Source organism: Podarcis liolepis (assembly GCF_965112155.1).
Source record: "Podarcis liolepis genome assembly, chromosome: 1".
Taxonomy (NCBI): domain Eukaryota; kingdom Metazoa; phylum Chordata; class Lepidosauria; order Squamata; family Lacertidae; genus Podarcis; species Podarcis liolepis.
In genome coordinates, this window is record NC_139554.1 from 79,558,258 (window position 1) to 79,578,965 (window position 20,708).

The 20,708-nt window shown below is 42.5% G+C and overlaps 1 protein-coding gene and 1 long non-coding RNA gene across 2 annotated transcripts; one reads left to right on the forward strand and one right to left on the reverse strand.

The window, feature by feature from the left end:
* The first annotated feature begins 368 nt into the window (after nucleotides 1-368).
* On the forward strand, nucleotides 369-3,538 carry LOC310697409. The gene is made up of 3 exons (XR_014521020.1): nucleotides 369-508; nucleotides 1,332-1,516; nucleotides 3,288-3,538. It is a non-coding gene; the product is annotated as an uncharacterized lncRNA (long non-coding RNA).
* A 2,690-nt stretch (nucleotides 3,539-6,228) lies between these two features.
* Nucleotides 6,229-8,666, reverse strand: LOC310693710 (uncharacterized protein). Its single transcript, XM_083476075.1, has 3 exons — nucleotides 8,511-8,666; nucleotides 6,999-7,192; nucleotides 6,229-6,488 (listed from the first exon to the last, which is right to left on the reverse strand). Exons 1-3 carry the CDS (start codon nucleotides 8,560-8,562, stop codon nucleotides 6,453-6,455), a joined length of 282 nt encoding a protein of 93 aa, XP_083332201.1. The 5' UTR covers nucleotides 8,563-8,666; the 3' UTR covers nucleotides 6,229-6,452.
* Between the last annotated feature and the right edge of the window lie 12,042 nt (nucleotides 8,667-20,708).

Genomic DNA, 20,708 nt, shown 5'->3' on the forward strand with positions numbered 1-20,708 from the left:
TTCTAGAGAAAACCCAACTCAGCAGATCTTGGTGTTGTTATTTCTACTGGGGGATTTGAAACAGCTCTTGTTGTTAAAATGGGCTTAGGAAAATTCCAACTCGCTCTATGCTGTGTGCAACTACATCTGGCCATGGCTGTTGCCAGTGCAAATGGCAGTCCTTGTGGCTGATTGGTTTCCTCAAACTCTTCAACGTGTCATAGCTTCGGAGAACTGAACAGAGGCTTGCATATCTGAAACTGGCTGGAGGGCATATTTGCCTGTGCGTCCTTGCTAAGGAAATGCGCAAGGAAGACAAGCGCGAAGGAAGTCTGGTGACCTGCCATGCTCTGTTGAGGGAGGAGTCAGTCTTGTAGCCTCTTATATATCTCCTTCTTTCTCGGCTGTGCGCCTTAGGTTCCAAAGGAAGTCACAAAGCATTTCAGCTATTTCTAGGAAGCGGTCCTTGCTGCTATGAAGCCAACCCTTCTCTTTCTGCTCCTCATCCTGGCATGTAGCTGCAACTCTGGTAAGCATCCGTAATGCCATGCACGGCTCTCTGCCTGAGAACACTGTTGAACAGGGTTTCTCAAGCCTTCGACCCCTCAAGTCCCACCTGACATGGCTGAAAATTACTGTCACAAAGTGGTGGTGCAGGGACAGAACCAGTCGCAAAACGGTGGCAGGGAGACGCAGAGCTTAGCATAACCGACTGGCAATCATGAACACCATTCTCTACTGATATCTAATTGATCTTTGGACGTTGCTACATTTGCATTACATGCTGAAGGTCTCAGTTTCAGTCTCCAGCCCCTCTAGGCAGGGCTGGCAAAGACTCCTTGACTGAAATTCTGCAGAGCTACAGCCAGTCAGTGTAGACTGTGCTAAGTTAGTGGCTTGATTTGGTGTAATGCAGCTGCCTGTGTTCCTACTGAGATATTGCAACTCAGCCTCTGCCTTTTAGGCAGAATTTGCTGATTAGGAAGCTAGAAGTGGGAAAGGTTTTTTCTTTTATATTTCTCTCTTCTCATTCCCCGTTCCTGATAATATTCTACAGCCTTTTAAATGTGTTTGTGGGAGGTTTTGTTGTTTCTGTGTTAACTATTTATTTGTGCTTTTATCTAGTGTTTTTATCCTGTGAACTGCCCTGAGATCTTTTGAAGGACGGTATATAAATCTAACAAGGAATAAATAAAAATAATCAAGCCATACACTCTTCCCAGTTACTATTGTCATTATACATTTAAAACTCCAAAAATCTGAAATAAAATGTACAGTATGTGAAAAGTTATTTCTTAAATCGCCAGCTCTTTAGTGTTTTTGTTTTGTTTGTTTGTTTTGCTTTAATGCAGCTTTCTCCATCTGTGAGCCTGTCAAGTCTTTCGTAAAAACGGTGCTTTTTAAATCAGACGATGAAGTTGAGAAAGAAGTTTCTAAGCACACAGAGGACAGTGATGCCAAGAATGCTGTATTTAAATTGAAAGAATGTGTCGGCGAATTAAGCCTTTTGCAAAAAGCAACTCTGCTTCCTGTGGTGGTAATTATATTTTGCTACAACTATCTAGAAAATTAAGCTAAGTCATTTGTGGGGAGTGGGGGAGAAGGAGAAATAGTTTTGTTCCCACTCTCTACCATGGGAAGCTGAGGTGGGGAGGGAGGCAGACAGACAGATGGAGGAGGAGGAGGAGGAGGAGGAAGGGAGGCACAGCAGACACACCCTAACCTCGATGTTCATGGAAGAAGTCAGTGGTGGAGGGTGAAAGGCAACAAAAAGCAAATCTTTTGAGTTTGTGGTTCATTTTCTCTCCTGGCTTCAGAGGTGCTGATGCATCTCCTTGCCAAAGGTGGAAGGGATTTGGTGGTGGGGATGGGGAGTTACCGATATAGCTCCTTGCCAAGGGTTCAAGGGAGCCTAGGTACGTCTTTGCATGCATGCAATCCTTTAACTTTTAAAATCACATTTCTACCTTCATATTTCAGGTGGTGGACTACTTGTACAGCATAATTGTGTATCTATGAGATAACTGGCTAAGCCAGAGGTTCCACTGTTGAATTAATTCAACTAAATAGTTTTAACTGGATTTCAGTAATAATAATAATAACAACAATAACAACAACAATAATATTTTTAATTTATATCCTACTCATCTGGCTGTAGGGTACTCTGGGTGGCTTACAACATATAAAACACAACAAAATATCAAACATTAAAAAACAACTAAACATTTAACCAACAAAAATGAAGCAGAGCAACCAAAATTAGAACCATTTTAAACATTTTAGCCAGTTGCCCCAACCCAAGAGTTGTTCCAGCAGTGTCCCAGGGTGTTCAGGGTGAGTGTGGGCCCCACCCCCTAGGCCAGGTGGAAATGGGCCTTTCAGCAGGGAGCGGTCTGTTTTGAATAATTGTGCAATTAATTGTCACTGTTTTGAATTTTATTGCATTCTTATCTTCCTTAGTGGGTTGTGCAAACCACTATTCTGAATGATGCTTTTTATAGGGTAGGGGATGCTGGGAATGAGTTCATGGGACCTGGGTGTGTGTGCGACCCAAAAGTTTGATAACCACTGAGCTAAACAAAGATACCAATATTGAATTAGTTATGACTGAAGGTCCTACCTTCGTCTAATTCAATGGACAAAGTGGTGCTCATGAGGTGTAACTAGGGTGGCCAGCAGGTGAAAAACAGGATAGTGGCTCCTGCTCCTGTAATAATTGTTTAGATGAAGGAATTCCAGCAGTTGTCACTTGCTACACCTGCAGAAATTCTACTACACAACTGTTAAAGGTACAGGAGTCCCGTCCTCTTTCCCAACTGACCAGCCTATTGACTCCCTTGTTTGATATAACGCCAGTGAATACCCATGAGTCTTTGGGTTGTATCTAAGCTGCTGTTCAGCCAGTGCAGAAGACTTCCACTTGTGCAACAAAACTTCCCCCTTCCCTCCTCCCCCCTGTAGTCCACCATGCACGTGCCTTCAAAATCTTCTCCAGAGGATTGGAGGATCCTTCAGAAGAGATTTTGAGAGTGGGCTGGGAGGGGGAGGGGAAGCCCTGCGGCACAAACAGAATTCCATTGAAAAGTAACAGGTGGGTATCAGTGTGAGTAGTATTCTGGTTTCTAGTATATAAAGAAGAGGCACGGTGCTCCTATACCACTCAGATCAAGGCTAGCACCAGTATAGTAAGGATGTAAAAACTTTTATAAAAACTTAATCATCTTTCCAGACAATATATAGCCCATATTGTTAGGTTGGGATGACACTGGCACTTTATGCTGACCTTTCATCTGTTCTTTCAATTTCAGAGGAAAGTGATGAAGAATTGCGACTCAATCCAGTAGCTTCAGTTTTCAAAAGAAATCTACAGCAACGCTACAGGTCAGCAGCCAGACAAAGCCAATTGCAAGTTGCATCACTTCCTTCTCGCTGATCAAGAAGCCCCATCTTTCCTTTAGAGTGCATCCATCATGATCTACAAAACTTGAAGAAACCTCCTATAATATTTCTAAATCACTCAGACTCCCTGTTTCATTAAACTCATTGCCTTGCATTCAAACTCTGCTTTGTGTATTCTTGATGGCAAGTGCTCTTTGCTCACCAGCTGAACTGCTGGGAAGGGCACAAACATTTTGGTTGCAAAGCTGACTTCGTAGCAGTCACTTGGGTGTTTGTAATATGCCACACTACATGGCTGGTGATATTTGTAAGAGTTTCATCTTCAATCTGAAATAATTCTGCAGATCATTGGCCCAATGCAAGGGGTTATACTAACCCAAAACAAAGAAGTCAAAATAGAACAGAATAGTTGCTGGACTTACCTAATTTCAGGGGCAAGATAAATTCACTTACCACCTGGTTTTGCAATATGTGAAACAGCTTCACTTCATGTGTTGTAAAATGTAGGAGTAATTAGAAACACGTGGAGATTATAATTTGTGATATGCTATAGTACAGAGTCAGAGGTGTCCTCGGGTTTCCGGTAAAAACAGACACTATTGCTAATGGAACTTAGCCACCTTATTTTGATATAAAATACTGTTACACACTACCCTAGTCTTCACAGATTCCAGGGTTCCAGGCACTTACCCAGGGTTGTGTTTGCATTGGGCAGATCAAGGCACAGAGACAGCAAGTGTCTTTAAGAAATATGGTTTAATAACACCTATTTACAACCTGAGCCTAGGATGGAGGAGTACACAGCATTACATCTCCAGAGTGTCTCTCCTTGCTTCTCTCACAGCTTCAGCCATCTTGAGTCCAGAGCAGCCAGCCATCTTCCTCAGCCTCTGGGATGCAGCCAAGATAGTTCTGCCTTTCAGCTCCTACATGAAGTTCTGACCCCTCCTTTCTCACACCCCCCAAGTCCCTGGAAAACGCAGCACCTCCCCTTCTGCCTCAGGCATTCCAAGCCCAGTTTTTAAAACCTGCCAATTCTCCTGTCTCTGTCCACTTCTCAGAGCCACATGGTTCCCCAGGTGATTCCTGGCCAGGAAGCTGGTTTAGCCTGCATTTTTACACTGCATTTATACTATTATCAAAAACCTTAAAATAAATCAGAAAGTAAAGAAGCCCAATAAAAAAATAACTTCAGCATAGAACAAAACGACTAAAACAATTAAACCCAGCGAATCCAATCGATCAGGAGTCGCCAGCATGGTGCCCTCCAGATGTGCCCTCCAAGACAATTTGCTGCTTGAGGTGAAGCAGAAAATAGCAGCTTCCTGGGAACTGTATTTTGTTAAGGGTGCATAGATAGGGAATATTGGGCTCTGGGGACCAGATACAGCCATCCAAGCCTCCCTGTCGATGCTCAGATCACCCACCTCCAGTTTTGCTTTGCAGCCTCCTTGAGGTTTTTGTTTTTTTACTGACGGAATGTGTCTTTGGATGGTGAGAAGGCAGGGTGATGGTGGGAGAGTGTGCATCTTCCCTCCCCCCCCCCAACATGCTTCATCTTTGCATTCCACAGAGTGGGCTGAACTAGGTTGTTTGCTATGCTCCCACTTTCTGTGCCAACCATGAGCTGCGCTGTAGAGGGTGCTGTTGCTTATGTAAGCAAACCAGAATGAATGCTTGATAAGCAGGTCATTTGCAGGATGCACAAGTCTGAATATTGTTATTAACTGTATTAGAGTTGTGCACCACATTCAGACAGAATCCTTTGATACAGCAATGCTAGCCCTTTGCCATTTATTGTTTTATTGTATTTTATCCTGTGAGGTCTCAGGAAAAGCCACAGAGGCCTGTTCTTGTCTGTTTTTTGGTTAGACTAACTGATGCCATTTTGCTTCTGTAAAGAAACTGCCTGCTTTATAACTTCGGAGGGTGAGCCACAAATATGTGAAGACCAGATAACATTGCTAGGTAATTTTCCAGAAAACTTCCCTCTGCCAGGAAGCTTTTCCCTTCAAGGTCTCCAGGCAGGGTGTCCTGTTTTGATCAGCGCTAGGAACCTCAAAAGGGGGAAAGGCAGGGGGGATGCCTATAAAAAGTCTGAACAAAGGCTATTTAGGCATGGCTTCACCATCACACTGGTGAGTGTGGCTCGCCCGCTCTGTTTTACTCAGCTGAATAAACGAGTAATTATGGGACTCTGTCTATGGCATTTATTGGCCTTTCAGTGACCAAGGCAGCTTGGGCCTGATTAGCGGACCCCAACAATCCTTTAGTGTCCTTTTATCATCTGACCCATCTACTGCAATTATTAAGATTGAAGATAACACCACCATAATGGGCTTAATAAGAGGTGGAGACGAATCAGTGTATAGAGGGGAGGTCCAAAAAATATCTACATGGTGCCTAGGGAACCACTTGCACCTTAATATCAGCAAGAATATCGGGCAGAAGATATAGAAGCATGATTAGTCACACCAACAGGATAAAGAACAGCTTCTATCCGTGGGCTGTTAGGCTGCTGAATGAAAAGATAACAACAGGGCAACTGACTTTTGGGTTTGGTGGGTGTGCGTCAGTAAACGAGGGGAATTAAGACTAAGAGAGCTGAGTGGGGGGTGCTCGTGTAATCTCACTGTATACAAGTTGTACAAGTGACAATAAACTATTTCATTTCATTTTATCTTTTGTTCTACCCTGCTTTGAGTTGGCGGTATATAAATATTTTTATAAATAAATATCAACAATAATTAAATTCCCTTTCTAGAATTGTTCTCTAGATCCTTCAAGTAGTCTCTGGATTAACTGTGACATTTATCATACACACTGAAAAATGAATCTTCAGCACAGAAATGCAAATCACGGGTTTTAATAATGATTCAAGTAGGAATGATTGAAGAACATGGCAGGAGATTTCTCTAGCTTTTCTGCAGCATATGATTATTGCTTCAAAGGGAGGCAGGAGCTCCGACGTCAATGACAGGATCAAAGAAATAGAAGAATGGATCAATATTTTCCAGCAACCAATATCAGTAGTCAGCATGTGGAATTTGATTGACTTCTTCCATAGATCAGAATTACTCGTCGCTGCTGCATTTGTCAACCATCTTTTTCTGAAATGAAATGAAACAAATGTAAGTACAGGCGATAAAGGAAATGAGGAAGGTTGGGACTAGCTGGTTCTTGGCGAGCGTTACTCAACAGCCTGCTTCCTGAACAGTAGAAGATCATGCCATGGTGAAAATGACTGAAAGTCAATAAAAGGCAACTTTGCCTCGATTCACTTGGTTCAACCATCAGAACAATTGGGCAGGTTTAGGGTTGGAAAGATGGGTCTTCCTTACGATGACACAGGCCTGCTGCATGCATATTAAACTAGAGATATTACTGTATGACCTGAATTAGTCTCTGACATATGGAGAAGGCTCTGGTAATAATAGATGGCAGGACAAAGAATTTAGATCCTTTTTAGATCATCAGATATTAACTTGTGGCCTTTGATATGCATGCTAAAATAATGTTTTTAAATAGCAGACTGCAAATACAGTTTGATGGGATGAAAGACAAGGTATAATAAATACCCCAAAAACAAGCAAGGAAAAAATGGCAAAATAGATAATTACCACAAGATCATATAACCCCTCTTTTTCCTTTTCTGTAAATTCATCCTGGGTGCAACTTTGCACCTTCTGTGCATTGTTTATCCCATACTTTGAACGAGATACGTGTTTCTTAAGCTCCTCTTTTAAGTCATCCGCTGTTCCAGAAAGGAATGCAGTCACTGAATTCTGGACAGAAGGACATAGCTCAGAATAAACTGGGGGGAGGAGGAAACAAAACAAAAACAAAAACTGAATTTATAATACTTTATACGTGTTTTATTTAAACTCTTTATTGTCATCTTAGAAAAAAAAGAAATAATCACCTGATAGCTGGATGGAAATAACATGATTCAGCTGAGAGGGCCCAGCTCAGCCCAGCTTGGATGCCCATTTCTCTGCAAGAAATCTCCACGGAAAAAGCACTTTCTTGTGCTGACACCACATGAGGATGGTTTGAATGTTGTTTCCTTACCATGTTTGTATGTCAGGGACACACAGCCCTGACCAGAGGGTGCTATGTTTCCTGGGGTCTGTAGATGCAGGGGGGCGGGGGGGAAATACTATACTTCCTCTGTGTAGCACTAACCAAAACTGGCCTTTTCACAGCCGAGTAATTTCTAAATTGGAGGCCATAAATATGACATCTTAACTTACCATAAAATTCACATGTCACTAGATCAAACTGAGTCCTGTTGTAGCCCACTTAAACACACTGACTATCATCTTTAGTGATTTTTAGGGTGCCCAGGTTCAAAAAAGGGACAGGGACAGCTGTGTAAAAGAGGAGATTTCTGCAGATGCACCTCCCATGCCAAACTATACCTGCTGAAATTTTAAAAGCTACAGGAACCTTGTCCTTATTATTTATTTATTTATTGCATCTGGTTGCCATAATGATTTTTTAGAGCTCAGTACTGTCACTAGGGATGTAAGAAACGATGTTACTCGTCTCACTGTCCGATGTGACAAATTTTACATAATTATGTAAATTATGTAATTACATTGCCATTGCATTATTCAACCTCATTCATTTCTATGTAATGGAAACACGGGGCAAATGCGGGGGGGGGGGCGGGGGGGACGACTCATCAATCATGTATCGTTTCCAGACTGAAAGTGACAACAGCTAATACCGATTGCATCCAATTGACTGATTTTCATTCCAGATGTGGAACGAATAAGTGAACAGTGGCGATTTCTGCTTCCATTTCCGTCAGAATTCTCCAGTATCCCTAATTGTGGCCTGTGCAATCTTAAAGAAAGCATACTGGGGAGAAAGCCCCATTGGGCACAACAGGACTTACTTTTGAGAAAGCCTGCTTTGCATTGTGCTGCACTTGAGTGGAGGCCCTGCGGAGCTGGTCCAGGATGTCTCATTGCCTAAAACGTCCAGCTCTTGGAGTTCATTTCACTGAGATTCTACTGTATTTCATTTACAAATGGCATCTCTGGAAATGTTATGCCATACTACTAAATGTTTGCTTCTTGAGTCTATTGAAACCAAGAGCCAGAAGTCTCAGTAGTGATGCTTACCTGTAGAGCAGTAGCATGCTAGGGCGATGAGCAGGATGAGTGTCAGCTTCATGATGGAGAAAAATTCTCAGACGGGTTGCAGCACACAGCAAAACTATCTGGGATCCTGAGCTGCGCAGCACAGGCATCTATATATATAGCTCTATGTGCCCACGAGCTGCTCCGCCTACAACACAACACATGCCCTTATTCACATTGTTCTCCTCCTCATTTCTGATCAAATCCAAAGGAGATGGAGAGCTGCTGCGTGCATTTAAAATTCAGCATGCACTGGGTTGGTTACTGCGGTGTGCCCTATTAGAGAGTTCCTTGAGGGGACAAAATCAAATTTTTGACTATTTGTATGCACTGAAGATGGGGGAAAGAGCCAGTCTGTCAGCAAACTGATACAGAATATCATCTACCTGAATTTTTGTGGCAGCTTTTAAAAGAAGAAAAAAAATGCTGTGGAAATGGGGTGAACTAAACTTAAGGTTGGCAAGATGAAGAGACCAAGATCAATTCCTACAACACAAGGAGGGTCAGGTGTGGCTTCCTACTGACCTATATGCAGAATGTACGTAGGATTTAAGAAGACAAGAGAGCCAAGAGAGAGTTATGGCTGTACTCTTGAGTTTCGATGCATCAAATCCCTGCTCCCATATGAAGCTCACTGGGTAGCCCTGGGAAATCACTCTTTCTTGGTATAGCGTACTTCAAAGGGGTATTGTGAGGCTCGAGTGCCACACTGAGTTTCTGGGGACAAGAACGTAACAAAACAAAATCTCTCTCTCTCTCTCTCTCTCTCTCTCTCTCTCTCTCATGTGTTATACTTAATAGTCCCTGTGTGCAGCTGCTAAATCAATTACAAATACACTCAGATTTTCATTCTGTGTCTTTGATTTGATTCCTGCACCCCAACCACTTTATAAATATATAGTAACTTTCCAAATGTGCATTCAATTATATGCAAATGAAATTGCAGGACAAAAGATCAGTGGCTGTAAGATTTTCAAGGTTATAGAGAGCAAATGGTTGATGGAGGCAAAAAGGAAAGGGCAAGTTGTTCCATGGTAAGGTAAATGCAAATGATCCATATAGCCTGAGGTTTTATAAACAGTCCAAACTATCTTGACTTTGCCAAGTATTGCTAATATGAATGTTGCTTTTAAATTCTTTAGGTCATTATGGGATTACCTAAATTGAAGGATGTGTACCGTATATATTGACATTTCTCCTTTGCGTATTGATTTATGCCCAGGCCTGTGTGTTTCCTCTTATTCATGTCCTAATGGAACGGATTTTGGGGAGTGGCAACGCTGGGGACACCACAACTATGATTTAGAATGGAGCACAAAAGGCAGAGGGTGCTGAATTTTGAAGTTGTGCAGGGCTCCACTGAAATTTGAGACCCCAAGCTCTGCCACTGATGGAACTACTTCATTGGATACCACCTATTGTCTTTGGGCTAGGCTATGAATTCTGCTTTGAATTCATGCACTCCCCCCAATTTTCCAGATCATCTTCATTCATTCATTTCATAAGCAGACAGTATAGACAATGATATCTTTACTAACCAGCTAGGTTTCTTCTGATTTCCTTCTCCTTTTCTTTCCTTGTTATCTTTTCCTTGTGTGGAGGAGAGAAAGATTCCTTAGCTAAAAACAAAGTGAAAAGGGCCAAAGATTTAAAATAATAATAATCACGAGACTTACCATGAGAAGAAATCTGACCCATTTTAAAAGTGTTGTATACTATTGTGAGAGATCAAGAGCAGCTCAGCTGGTTGGGTGGAGCTGCAACAACAACATTTGACAGAGGTAGCATCACTTCCATGTACTGGAAGGGGAAGGTGCTGGTGAGGTCAGGGCTGTGCAGAGCCAATCTAGTGCATACGCTAATACGTCTGTGTGGCCTAGATGGAAAATGATCTGAGCCTGTGCAAGGCAACTTTGTGTGTTTGTTATTGAGTGTCTGATCTGAGGCAAATTTCGCACCTTCGTGTGCTGTAGAAGAGGCGTGCTCACAAGCATACTATCAGATGAATTAATGGATTGATCAACCCTTAAAAACTTTTCAGGAGATCTTGTCAAGGATAAGGAACTTATGGCTCTCCAGATGTTTCTGGAATACAACATTCCTATCCCCTGGCTGTTGGTCATGCTAACTGAGTAGCTCAGTAATATACAAGGTGGATACAGCCACTTTACCCCAATGCTGCTGCTTGGAGGGTATTCCGCCTCTCTGGGGATAGGCACTGCCTTTTTTATGTACTCTTATGAGAGATAGGCAGGCTGTTTGTACATCATCAAGAAGCAGAGCCAGCATGGCTTCTGCATGGCTTTCTGACGAAGCTATTAGATTTATTTTGGAGTGTCAACAAGCATATAGATAGAACTGCTCCAGTGATGTAGTGTACCTGGGCTTTCAAAAACCTTTAACAGGGTACCTCATGAAAGTTTAGTAAGGTTAGCAGTCATGGAATAAGAGGAGAAGTCTTCTTGTGGGTGAGATATTGGTTAAGAAAACAGAGAACAGGAATCAATGGACAGTCCTCCAAATGGAGACACGTGGAAAGTGGAATCCCACAAGGATTGGTATTGGGACTTGTGATCTTTGGCTTGTTCGAAATGATCTAGAGTTAGGGGTAAGCAGTGAGGTAGCCAAGTTTGTGGAAGATAATAGATTGTTCAGAGTCATTAGCATGAAAAGATTTTGCAAAGGGCTCCAAAAAGCCCTCTCCAAATTGAGGTAATGGGCAGTAAATGGGAAATGCAATTCAGGGTAAACAAGTGTAAAGTGATGCATATTGTGGTGAAAAATAATCTTAATTTTACATATACACTCATAGGGTCTGAACTGGCAGTGACTGATCAGGACTGAGACCTTGGGGTAGTAGCTGAAGGAATATTTGACTCAGGGTGTAGCAGCTGTGGAAAGGGCAAATCCCATGCTGAAGATGTAAGAAAAACACTAGGGCCTAATTTGAATAGTAGAGTGCCAGGTATCTGGTGGGAGGGGCTTGTGTGTTCTGCTCCAGAATCAGCCCCTCCCTTCAGTGTGTTCTGTTAAGTTTCAGTTAGGAGGGACCAACTGTCTCTTCTTGTTTCGTGCCTCAAACTTGCCTCATGTCATCGTATTTAGTTTCTTTCATTATGTTATCTTGTTACAGTTTTCTTTATTATTAAAGCTGAGTTTACATATACGTGAGCTTTATTTTTCTCAGTGAACAAGAAACTCTGCTGAGGAAAGGTGTGGAATGTCCTAAACTGTGTGATTCCCAGATATTGCCAGGAGGATTGATTTTCTTAATCACCCCCCACCTCCACAACAGAAGATACCTAGAAAAGGAATTTAAAACACCATTAGACAAATCTATCAAGAAGGTGGAGTAATTTCTCTGTGAGGAAATGCTGCAGAATTTTTGACTTTTTAGTTCAGAGAAAAAAGGTGATGTGACAGAAATTATGCATGACATGGAGAAAGTGTTTTTCTGCTTCTTTCATAACATTAGAACTCATGGGCATCCAATGAAGCAGAATGCTGGAAGATTCAGGGCAGATAGTTAAACTATGGAACTTGATCCCTCAAGAGGCTGTGATGGCCACCAACTTGAATGGCTTTCCAAAAGGATTAGACAAATTCATGGGGGGTGAGACCATCAGTGGCTACTAGCATTGATACCCTTGTCCTACCTTGGGAGCCAACATACATCTGAATCCCAGTTGCTGGGAGTTTCAGGTGAGCAGAATGCTGTTGTCCAACTTGCAGGCTTCCCATAGGCACCTGGTTGACCCCTGTGGGAACAGCAAGCTGGACTAGATGGGCCATTGGTCTGATACAGCAGGATCATCTTATATTCTTACGTTATGTTAAGAGTCCTACCAGGTTCAGAGAAGTGCAAGATGCTGCAGTAAGACTTCTTAAACAAGAGCGCAAGCCTTGTGGGACTAAACTGAATCCATTTTTCTGCAATATCCAATTACAGTGGTTTGGCAAGAAAGAAGGTCTAGAGATGGGGGGGCTGCTTGGAGGAAGGAGTGCCCAGCACCTTAATAAAGTATATTTCCCAGAATTCTTTGGGAGAAGCCAGAACGGTTAAAGTGTTATGATAGTGCTATAATTGTATTGTGCAGATGAGGCCACTGACTAGAGTCACATGATGCATTTGGCAGTCTTTGTTCCTTATTGAAATGTTTTGTTCATCATCCCTGGGCTAATCATATTGCCTGCAGAAAGGTCTTGTCTATTTTGAAAAAGTGGACAAATGAATGGTTTCCTCTAGCTTAACCTTGTAATATAAGCTCCTGACTGTCTAGCACATGTCAATATCATGAGCGTGCGAGTGCATTTACTCACATTTGTGGGGTGTGTGTGCGTGTGTAGACATTTATTCACAGGTGAGCATATCAATTCTATCAGCTGCATTCCTGTTCCTGGGATCAGAGTTGGGGCCCATAAACTCTACCACCTGCTTCCATGACTTTCTGGAATCCATGTATCTGACTGACCATTATAGCACTTTGTCCCTAGTACTAGCCACTCTCCCCACTCCCACAAAAAAGATTTGGAAGTTAGGGAAGCCCAACTGCCTGTCTCTCAAACTAGCAACACAAGGGCCCTCTCTAGGTTGTAGAGAAGGGCTGGGCCAGCAACTCGCTGTTCAGAATATTCCTTGTTCTGCTCTAACATAGTCTCTGGCTGGCTCTAGCAAATCTCAAGAGATCAGTGCAAATAGTACACATTTAACAGCCTACAGGAATGAAACTTGAGCAAAGGAATGCAAGGCAGTAAGTTTAATAACAATTTGAATATGACTGATTGCAGAACAGGTTTTCTGTCGCATAATGATTATTGCCCCACAGGGAGCTTCTTTGAACAAGGGCAGTACAAGTGAAATAGAAGAATGGATCAATCATATGATATTTCAGGAATTGGTAGTCAGTTTGTGGAATCAGCGTAGCATCATCCAAAGATCAGTTCTTCCAGTCTTTTTTGCACTTGTGCATTAAGTTTTTCTGAAATGAAATGAAATCCGGGTGAGTACAGAGTGCTGAATGACAAAGAAGAAAGAAATCACAGCTGTGCAATGTAGCTCCAGTGACTTTATGTACATATTTTCATATACTCTTGTTCACCACTTAGGTATTTTTTATTATACAGAAGGGAAAGAAAGAAAGAAAGAAAGAAAGAAAGAAAGAAAGAAAGAAAGAAAGAAAGAAAGAAAGAAAGAAAAGAGGGCTGAAACAGTAGTAGGGTTAATCTGAAGGACCACCAAGGGCCGTACCACTGCCTTTCTCCTTGTCAGCAGGGCCTGCTGGTGAAGAATGGCTGGGAGATTAGAAAGGTAAAGTAAAGCTGGGAGAGGCACAGCTATTGGCCATGAGGCTTCAGGGATCCTTATGAATGAGGATGAAGGGAAGGGGTGAGGTAGACAGGGCTTGAGGGAGTTCTAGTCGAGCCAACTCAAGGGTGTTGGAAGAAAAAGTATTTGTGTCTTGGATTTAAGCATCAGCCTGCTTCTCAAACGGTAGGAGATTGCCTCATGGGGTGGTATATTTGCCTCCTTTCTGTACCTCGGTTCGCATGTATGGCATAGGCAACCTGTGTAATGACCGCTCTCCCATCAACCGGAGGGCGCCCTTTGCGTGGCCGCACGAGGTACCCTGATCCCTGAGACAATGGCAGAAGTTCCTGGTCCACCTCCCCACGTCACAGCCCTTTGAGGTTCCCACCAAACCTCAGTTCTAATAAACCTATCTGGGGGGGGGGGAGGGGGAGGCGGAGCTCTTTGTGTAGTTAAAAGGGGTGGAGCCTACCTGACAACACACAGTCGGTTCCAGACCTTCACCCTCCCCACCCTCCCTTTGTTTAATGCTCTTTTATTCCACGTTAACTTTTTTTACAGGTATTCAGGAGCTGCTACGGTCTTAGGATGGTTGCTGTTAAGGGACCGGGAAGGAATTTCCCTGCATTGGCAAGTTTCGCCTTCCCCGTAGCAGATGTCACAACTTTGGCGGTTTTAGGCCTTGGGTGGAATCCTTTAGTCTATCTTCCCTATATGGGGGGGGGGGCGTGAAGCGGTGATGCTCCCCCCCTGCGGCGGCGATCCCAGGGTTCCCCATTAAAGGGCCATAAGCTGAAAAGTTGTCAGTGCACTCGCCAGTGTTGCAGTGAAATGGTGGTGGACACTGCATAAACAAATGTCTTCCAGAGCCAGCCCACTTCCCAGACAGACCTGATTACCCGGATGTGCCCCAGATCCCCAGCTGGGGACTGGGAGGGATACATGCCCAATGCGTAAGCTAAGGTCTTCCTACATCTGAAAGTTTAAATAAAGTTGTGGCCAGTTTAATCCCATAACACGTTGTCATGAGTCATTCATGAGTCATTCATGGCTCTTGGGGTCGGGGGTCTCTGCCTGGGCACGCAAACATTTATCTGGGATGAAAAGTGAATACAGATACATGTGCTGTGGATGTAAATTAGTATGTGGAGAGTGCTGGGGTCAGGCAACTAAAACCATTTTAGAGCATCAGATTTTGTCATATGACTTTCAATCTGCAGGGTAAAACACTCTCTTAAAACCAAAAGACTGTAATTTGTGGGATAGGTGAGAACATATACATTCCTTGGACGGAAGCCATTTGTAGACTACCTAAAAAACCATTGTAAAAATGTTAGAACTTTGGAGTAAGCTCAGCAGTTATAGTTTATACCGGGAAGTATTTGAATGTTTAAATAGTTAGAAAAAATAGAATATGCAGCAGGAAAGGGAAACTTTAGGGAACCATGGAAAGATGGATGGGAAGTCGATGAAATGGAATTATGGATTGATGTAATGTATCTCCCCCCCCCCTTCCTCCCTTCCTTTTCTTTCACTTTTTCTTTTATTTTTCAGTTCTGTATTTTGTACTCTTATAAATTCATCAATAAAAATGAAATTAAAAAATTAGATGGGGGGAACATATACATCCTGGGTTGGATTCAATTAACCCAGTGTGCTAGCAGAAGTCAGTTCACAGGCTCCCACTAGTGCAATATGACTCCCCTTCTACCCCCCAATCCCTTCTGGGGCGCCAGGAGAACCCCCAGAACAGCATGCAGCAGGAGGAGAGAGGAGATCATTCTGTTTGGCAATCACAATATCATATCCCCCCCCCCGTCTCTTGTTATGAGTTAGAAACACAAAAAGCCAGCAAGAAAAAGGACAATGCTTAAAATTACCAGAAGTTTCAAGTATTCCGAACGTTTCTCATCCGAAAATGTTTCAATAAGATCTTTTACTTCCATTGCAGCTTGGATGCCATCTTCATTGTCAGAATAACGTTCAAGTTCTTCCATATAATCAGAATCTGTTCCGGAAAACTTTGCACCTAGAAATTTCTCCATAGGTTTGCATGTTTTGTGGGAATCTAGGAAGAAGGAAAATGAAAACCCAAACAGGCTGTTAAAAACACTTTAAATCTACACACTCATACTCTTCTTTAGTATCATCTTTAAAAAGTAAATAAAAACTAAGTGATAACTGGCTGCAACCATGATAGCCCACTTCAGTCTGCCCTGCCCAGGATCCAGCTGGGATGCCAGAGAAGAAGACTGCAAGACAGAAGCACTTACACCAGCAGATGCTATGAGCTTGTCCACACTGGAGCAAAGCATGGATTTGCACATTCCTGTTTCTTCATTATTGCAAGGTTTTTCAATCCTGGCCTCTTTGGGCTTTCCAAGGATTGGAAAAAAACAACCCCACATTAAAAGGAGGAAAGATGTGGGACAACCCTGAAATGGAGAGAGTGTAATGTGGACACTCCTACATTAATGGACAGGTAGGCAGGTGCAAATCTGTGAAATGAGAGACAGGAGGAAGTGTTTCCATCATCTCCCTCCAGCCCACCTGGGGACAGTGGAGAGGCATGCTGGTTTTCTCAGCCTCTGCACCTACCAGATGAATAGAGAAGGCAGAAGGGAAGTGAGCATGAGCTTTCAGGCAGTGGCACCCAATGCTCATGTCCACCCAGGTCTTTCTTGGGGAGAATACTGAGTGGCCTCCATATGAAATTCAGCTGTGGGCTGGATCTGACTTATGGACAGGGCTTCCTTATCCTTCCCTTGCCCCCTCTGACAAAGGAGCACCCAAGATTTACCAAGGGGCAAGATAGGCTTGACCCCTATCTTATGCTCTCAGAAGAAAGTAAGCTAGCTAGGCAAATCTCTTTTGAGAAATTTCTTTCACCAAACTAGAAGCAAGTCATCTAACTTGGCTACTTGTTTAAGAATCAGATGTTTTGTTAATTCTTGCAAAAAATGATGCTTTGCTTGAATTATAAGAATAGGTTATCATTTCTGCTCTTAATTTTAATGACTGTAAAAATGTACAGCTATTCTGATGATTCGTAATTTCCTAGATTGGAAGGAACTGCTTCTGAGCTCTATTAAAGTAGGCTAGATAGATACATTCATGGATACCCATGAACATCACTAGGCTAGTGAGTCAATATTCATGGTTATTATTTATTTAATTTTATTAATTTAATGACCAGCATTAAATACTACATTTTAAAGTTTACAATGCAAATAGGTAAAGGTAAAGGGACCCCTGACCGTTAAGTCCAGTTGCAAATGACTCTGGGGTTGCAATGCTCATCTCGCTTTACTGGCCGAGGGAGAAGATGTTTGTCCGCAGACAGCTTCCGGGTCATGTGGCCAGCATGACTAAGCCGCTTCTGGCGAACCAGAACAGTGCACAGAAATGCCGTTTATCTTCCCGCCGGAGTGGTACCTATTTATCTACTTGCACTTTGACGTGCTTTCGAACTGCTAGGTTGGCAGGAGCAGGGACCGAGCGACAGGAGCTCACCCCGTTGCGGGGATTTGAACCGCCGACCTTCTGATCGGCAAGCCCTAGGCTCTGTGGTTTAGACCACAGCGTCACCCTGGTATTGTGCTGATATTTCATTTACACAAATATACTATGTTCACTGCAGACAGCATTAGGGGAGGGGGTTGCATCGGTCGAGGGTCCTCAAAGACCATCTTTTATCCTGGGCCCCTGGTTGCCACTGCAGTTACCTCAGGAGAGTATGCCTGAAGTGTCAGGTACGGGCATTCATGATTTTGCTGAAGTTCTCCTGCATCTCATTTGTAGATGCCATATCTGAAGACATTAGACTGGATTATTTTTGTTTCTTAAGACAAAGAGCCATCATAGTGATAGTTACCAGAGGAGTGACGCTTACCATGGTGATGCGCATCCAAGGAGCAGCATGCCAGAGCAAGGAGCAGAAGGACAAGTGTCAGCTTCATGGTGGAGAAGAAATCCCAGTATGGGTTCCAATACGCAGCAAAACTGTTTGGGGTGTGTGTTTATTTATACACACAGAGGAGGTAGCAAGAACCACTCCGCCCACAACATGACACAGGAGCACACCTGACCTTATTTACATTTCTCCTGGTATTTACTTACTTAATATATTTACTGATGGAGCAACTCAACCATGTTTTCTCATAAGTAAGTCCTACTGAATTCAGTGGTGCTTACTCCCAAGTCCCAGGTAAGTGGAGTTAGCATTGCAGCCATCCTTGCACATTTCTATACATAGCTGTCAATGTTTCCCTTTTTTAAAGGGAAATTCCCTTATTCCGAATAGGATTCCTCACAAGAAAAGGGAAAAGTTGACAGCTATATTTCTATACTGCCCAATAACCAAAGTTCTCTGAGCATTTTACATTAAAAACTATCTTCTGTGGGAGAGAAAATATAGACGAGAGAGGAATTCTCTTACTGATTAGTGTCTCTTGGAACATTTCAGTCCTAGAATCAGATCTGAAGGAGATGGAGAGTGGCTTCACATATTGCAAAATTAGTGGCCAGAGTATGGGCTGCTGTGATGTGCCCTATAAGGGACTTCCTTGCAAGAGAGAAGCAGGTTTTTGACCACTTCTGTGAACTGCAGGGGCCTAGCCCAGGTCAGCTCCTTGTAGGACTATATGCACACTGTATACAGACCCTCCAAGTGTCCCTACTTTCCAGGGACGTCCCTGATTTAGAGAAACTGATCCAGTTTCTGATTTGATCCCAGAATGTCCCACTTTTCCTTAGGATGTCCTTATTTTCATTGGAGAAATGTTGGGGGGTATGGAGTTATTTGACTCCCGAGTCATCTGAAGGCAATCCTGTATAGGGATTTTAAAAAAAATGTTTAATGTTTTATTATGTTTTTATATGTGTTGGAAGCTATCCAGAGTGGCTGGGGCAACCCAGTAAGATGTGTGGGGTATAAAAAGTAAAATTATCATGGAATGGGACATCCCTATTTTCATCAGATAAAAGTTGGAGGGTATGCTGTGCATAAGAATTTTGAAAAAGTAAGGCAGCTGGAATATTGAGATTGGATGTGCAAAATTGCTATTGACATATGAAGCTCGCAGGACAGTCCTGGGGAAATCACCCTTTTGGCATAGCTAACCTATTGTGAAGCTAGAAAGTGGCTCTGAGTTACTTGAATGAAGGACAGGAGGCAAATGTGAAAAAACCCCTCACAACAGATCCCTTTCGGAGGTACAGTAATTCTTACATACAAGGTGTGTAGCTGCTAGCTCTATTTCAGATGCCCTGAGACTTGCACTCAGTGCCTTTAAAAATATGTATTTATTTAAGGGACAAAATATAACACATTTCATTTTACCAGGAACCATAAATTGTATACTTTAGTCATCAGGAATCATCCATTCCAAAGAGTTCCTTGTTGAAATAATATGTAAAAGAAAAGGAGCTACCACATTTACAGTTCTCTATAGTTATCCTTGCCTCACATTTCTGCTTACATTCTCAACATGCATTACCAGTATTATTGGATTGAGTTCACTGTTCCAGTATGAAACAAATTTATACCAGATTTTCAGTTGATCATATTTACTGTACCTTCCCACAATTATTCACAGGCTATTTTGTTCCCTAGTATCCTGTGCCAGATTGTGTGTGTGTGTGTTCCCACCTCCCATCCAGTGCTTTGCTATTTATAATTGGTAAACTTTCCACTATTTTATAGCACGTTGGTATTATTATTATTTATTAAATTTCTATACCACCCTTCATCCTAAGATCACAGGGCAGTTTACAATATGAAAACACAAAAATGCATACCAGAACAACAACAACAACAAAACAATTACCCTCGCACACACAGATTGTTTAATTAGCCAAAGGCCTGGGAAAAGAGGAATGTTTTTGCTTGGTGCCTAAAGACATGTAACAAAGCTGCCAGTTGAGTCTCCCTGAGGAGAGCATTCCACAAATGGGGAGCCAACACAGAAAAGGCCTGTTCTTGTGTTGCCGCTTTTGGGCCACTCATAGAGGAGGTATGCGAAGGGTCTTAGATAATGACTGCAGGGTCTGGTCAGTTCATATGTGGAGAGGAGGTCCTTGAGGTGGTACTACTTCTATGAAATTTCCTTTTAAAATAGCTATGGGATTCAGATTGAAATTGTGGTTTGAAATTTCATCAAGGTTTCTTTTAATGTCAATCCAGAACACCCGTATTTTTTTCCCACTCTCCCACCCTCTCTTGGGTTAGATTTTCTCCAAAACTTTCTCTAAAGATAGCAATGTTCCAAATGTATAATGGGTGATTGGGTCATATTGCAAATGAAATTTGAAGGCAATGGACATGCTTGAAAAATAAACAAGTGGTGTGAAAACTCCTGCTGGATCAGGGAGCATTTTTTGTTAAGAATTGCAGGACACAATCATGGAATCTGCAAATATTAGTGACCAAAATATTTTCAAGGCATCCAAACAGCAGATGGTTGTTGTGCGGCAAGGAGGGTTGTAGGAAGGAAAAAGCGGTCTATTCCATATCAGGCTAAATTCCAAATGACCAGTATAGCCTTGGGCTTTATTAACGGTCAAAAATGTCTTTGGCAGAGATCACTAATATAAATGCTACTTCTAAATAATTTTGGTCATTAAGGGATTACCTACCATATAAGATCTCTTTGTATCTATTGACTTTTCTGATTTTGGGATTGATTTGGATTCAGGCATGTTTTCCCTTCTTCATGCTTGGATGACATGCTTTGAAAACTAGTTGGTGATATCTCTGTGTTATTAAGGTTGTCAGTTGAATGAAGGACCTGTATTAGGAGTGGGCGCGGGGGGGGGGGAGAGATAAAGGGTTATATCCAACGCTGCATGCATGGAGTTCTACTAGGGCTGCC

Bases quoted from the DNA above. Each gene is read 5' to 3' on its own strand.
- LOC310693710 (XM_083476075.1), bottom strand. From the start codon at position 8,562: ATGAAGCTGACACTCATCCTGCTCATCGCCCTAGCATGCTACTGCTCT. The intron at 7,193-8,510 runs GTAAGCATCACT...TCCTCCCCCCAG, and splicing joins AGCATGCTACTGCTCTACAG to TTTATTCTGAGCTATGTCCT. The intron at 6,489-6,998 runs GTAATTATCTAT...ATTTCATTTCAG, and splicing joins AGGGGTTATATGATCTTGTG to AAAAAGATGGTTGACAAATG.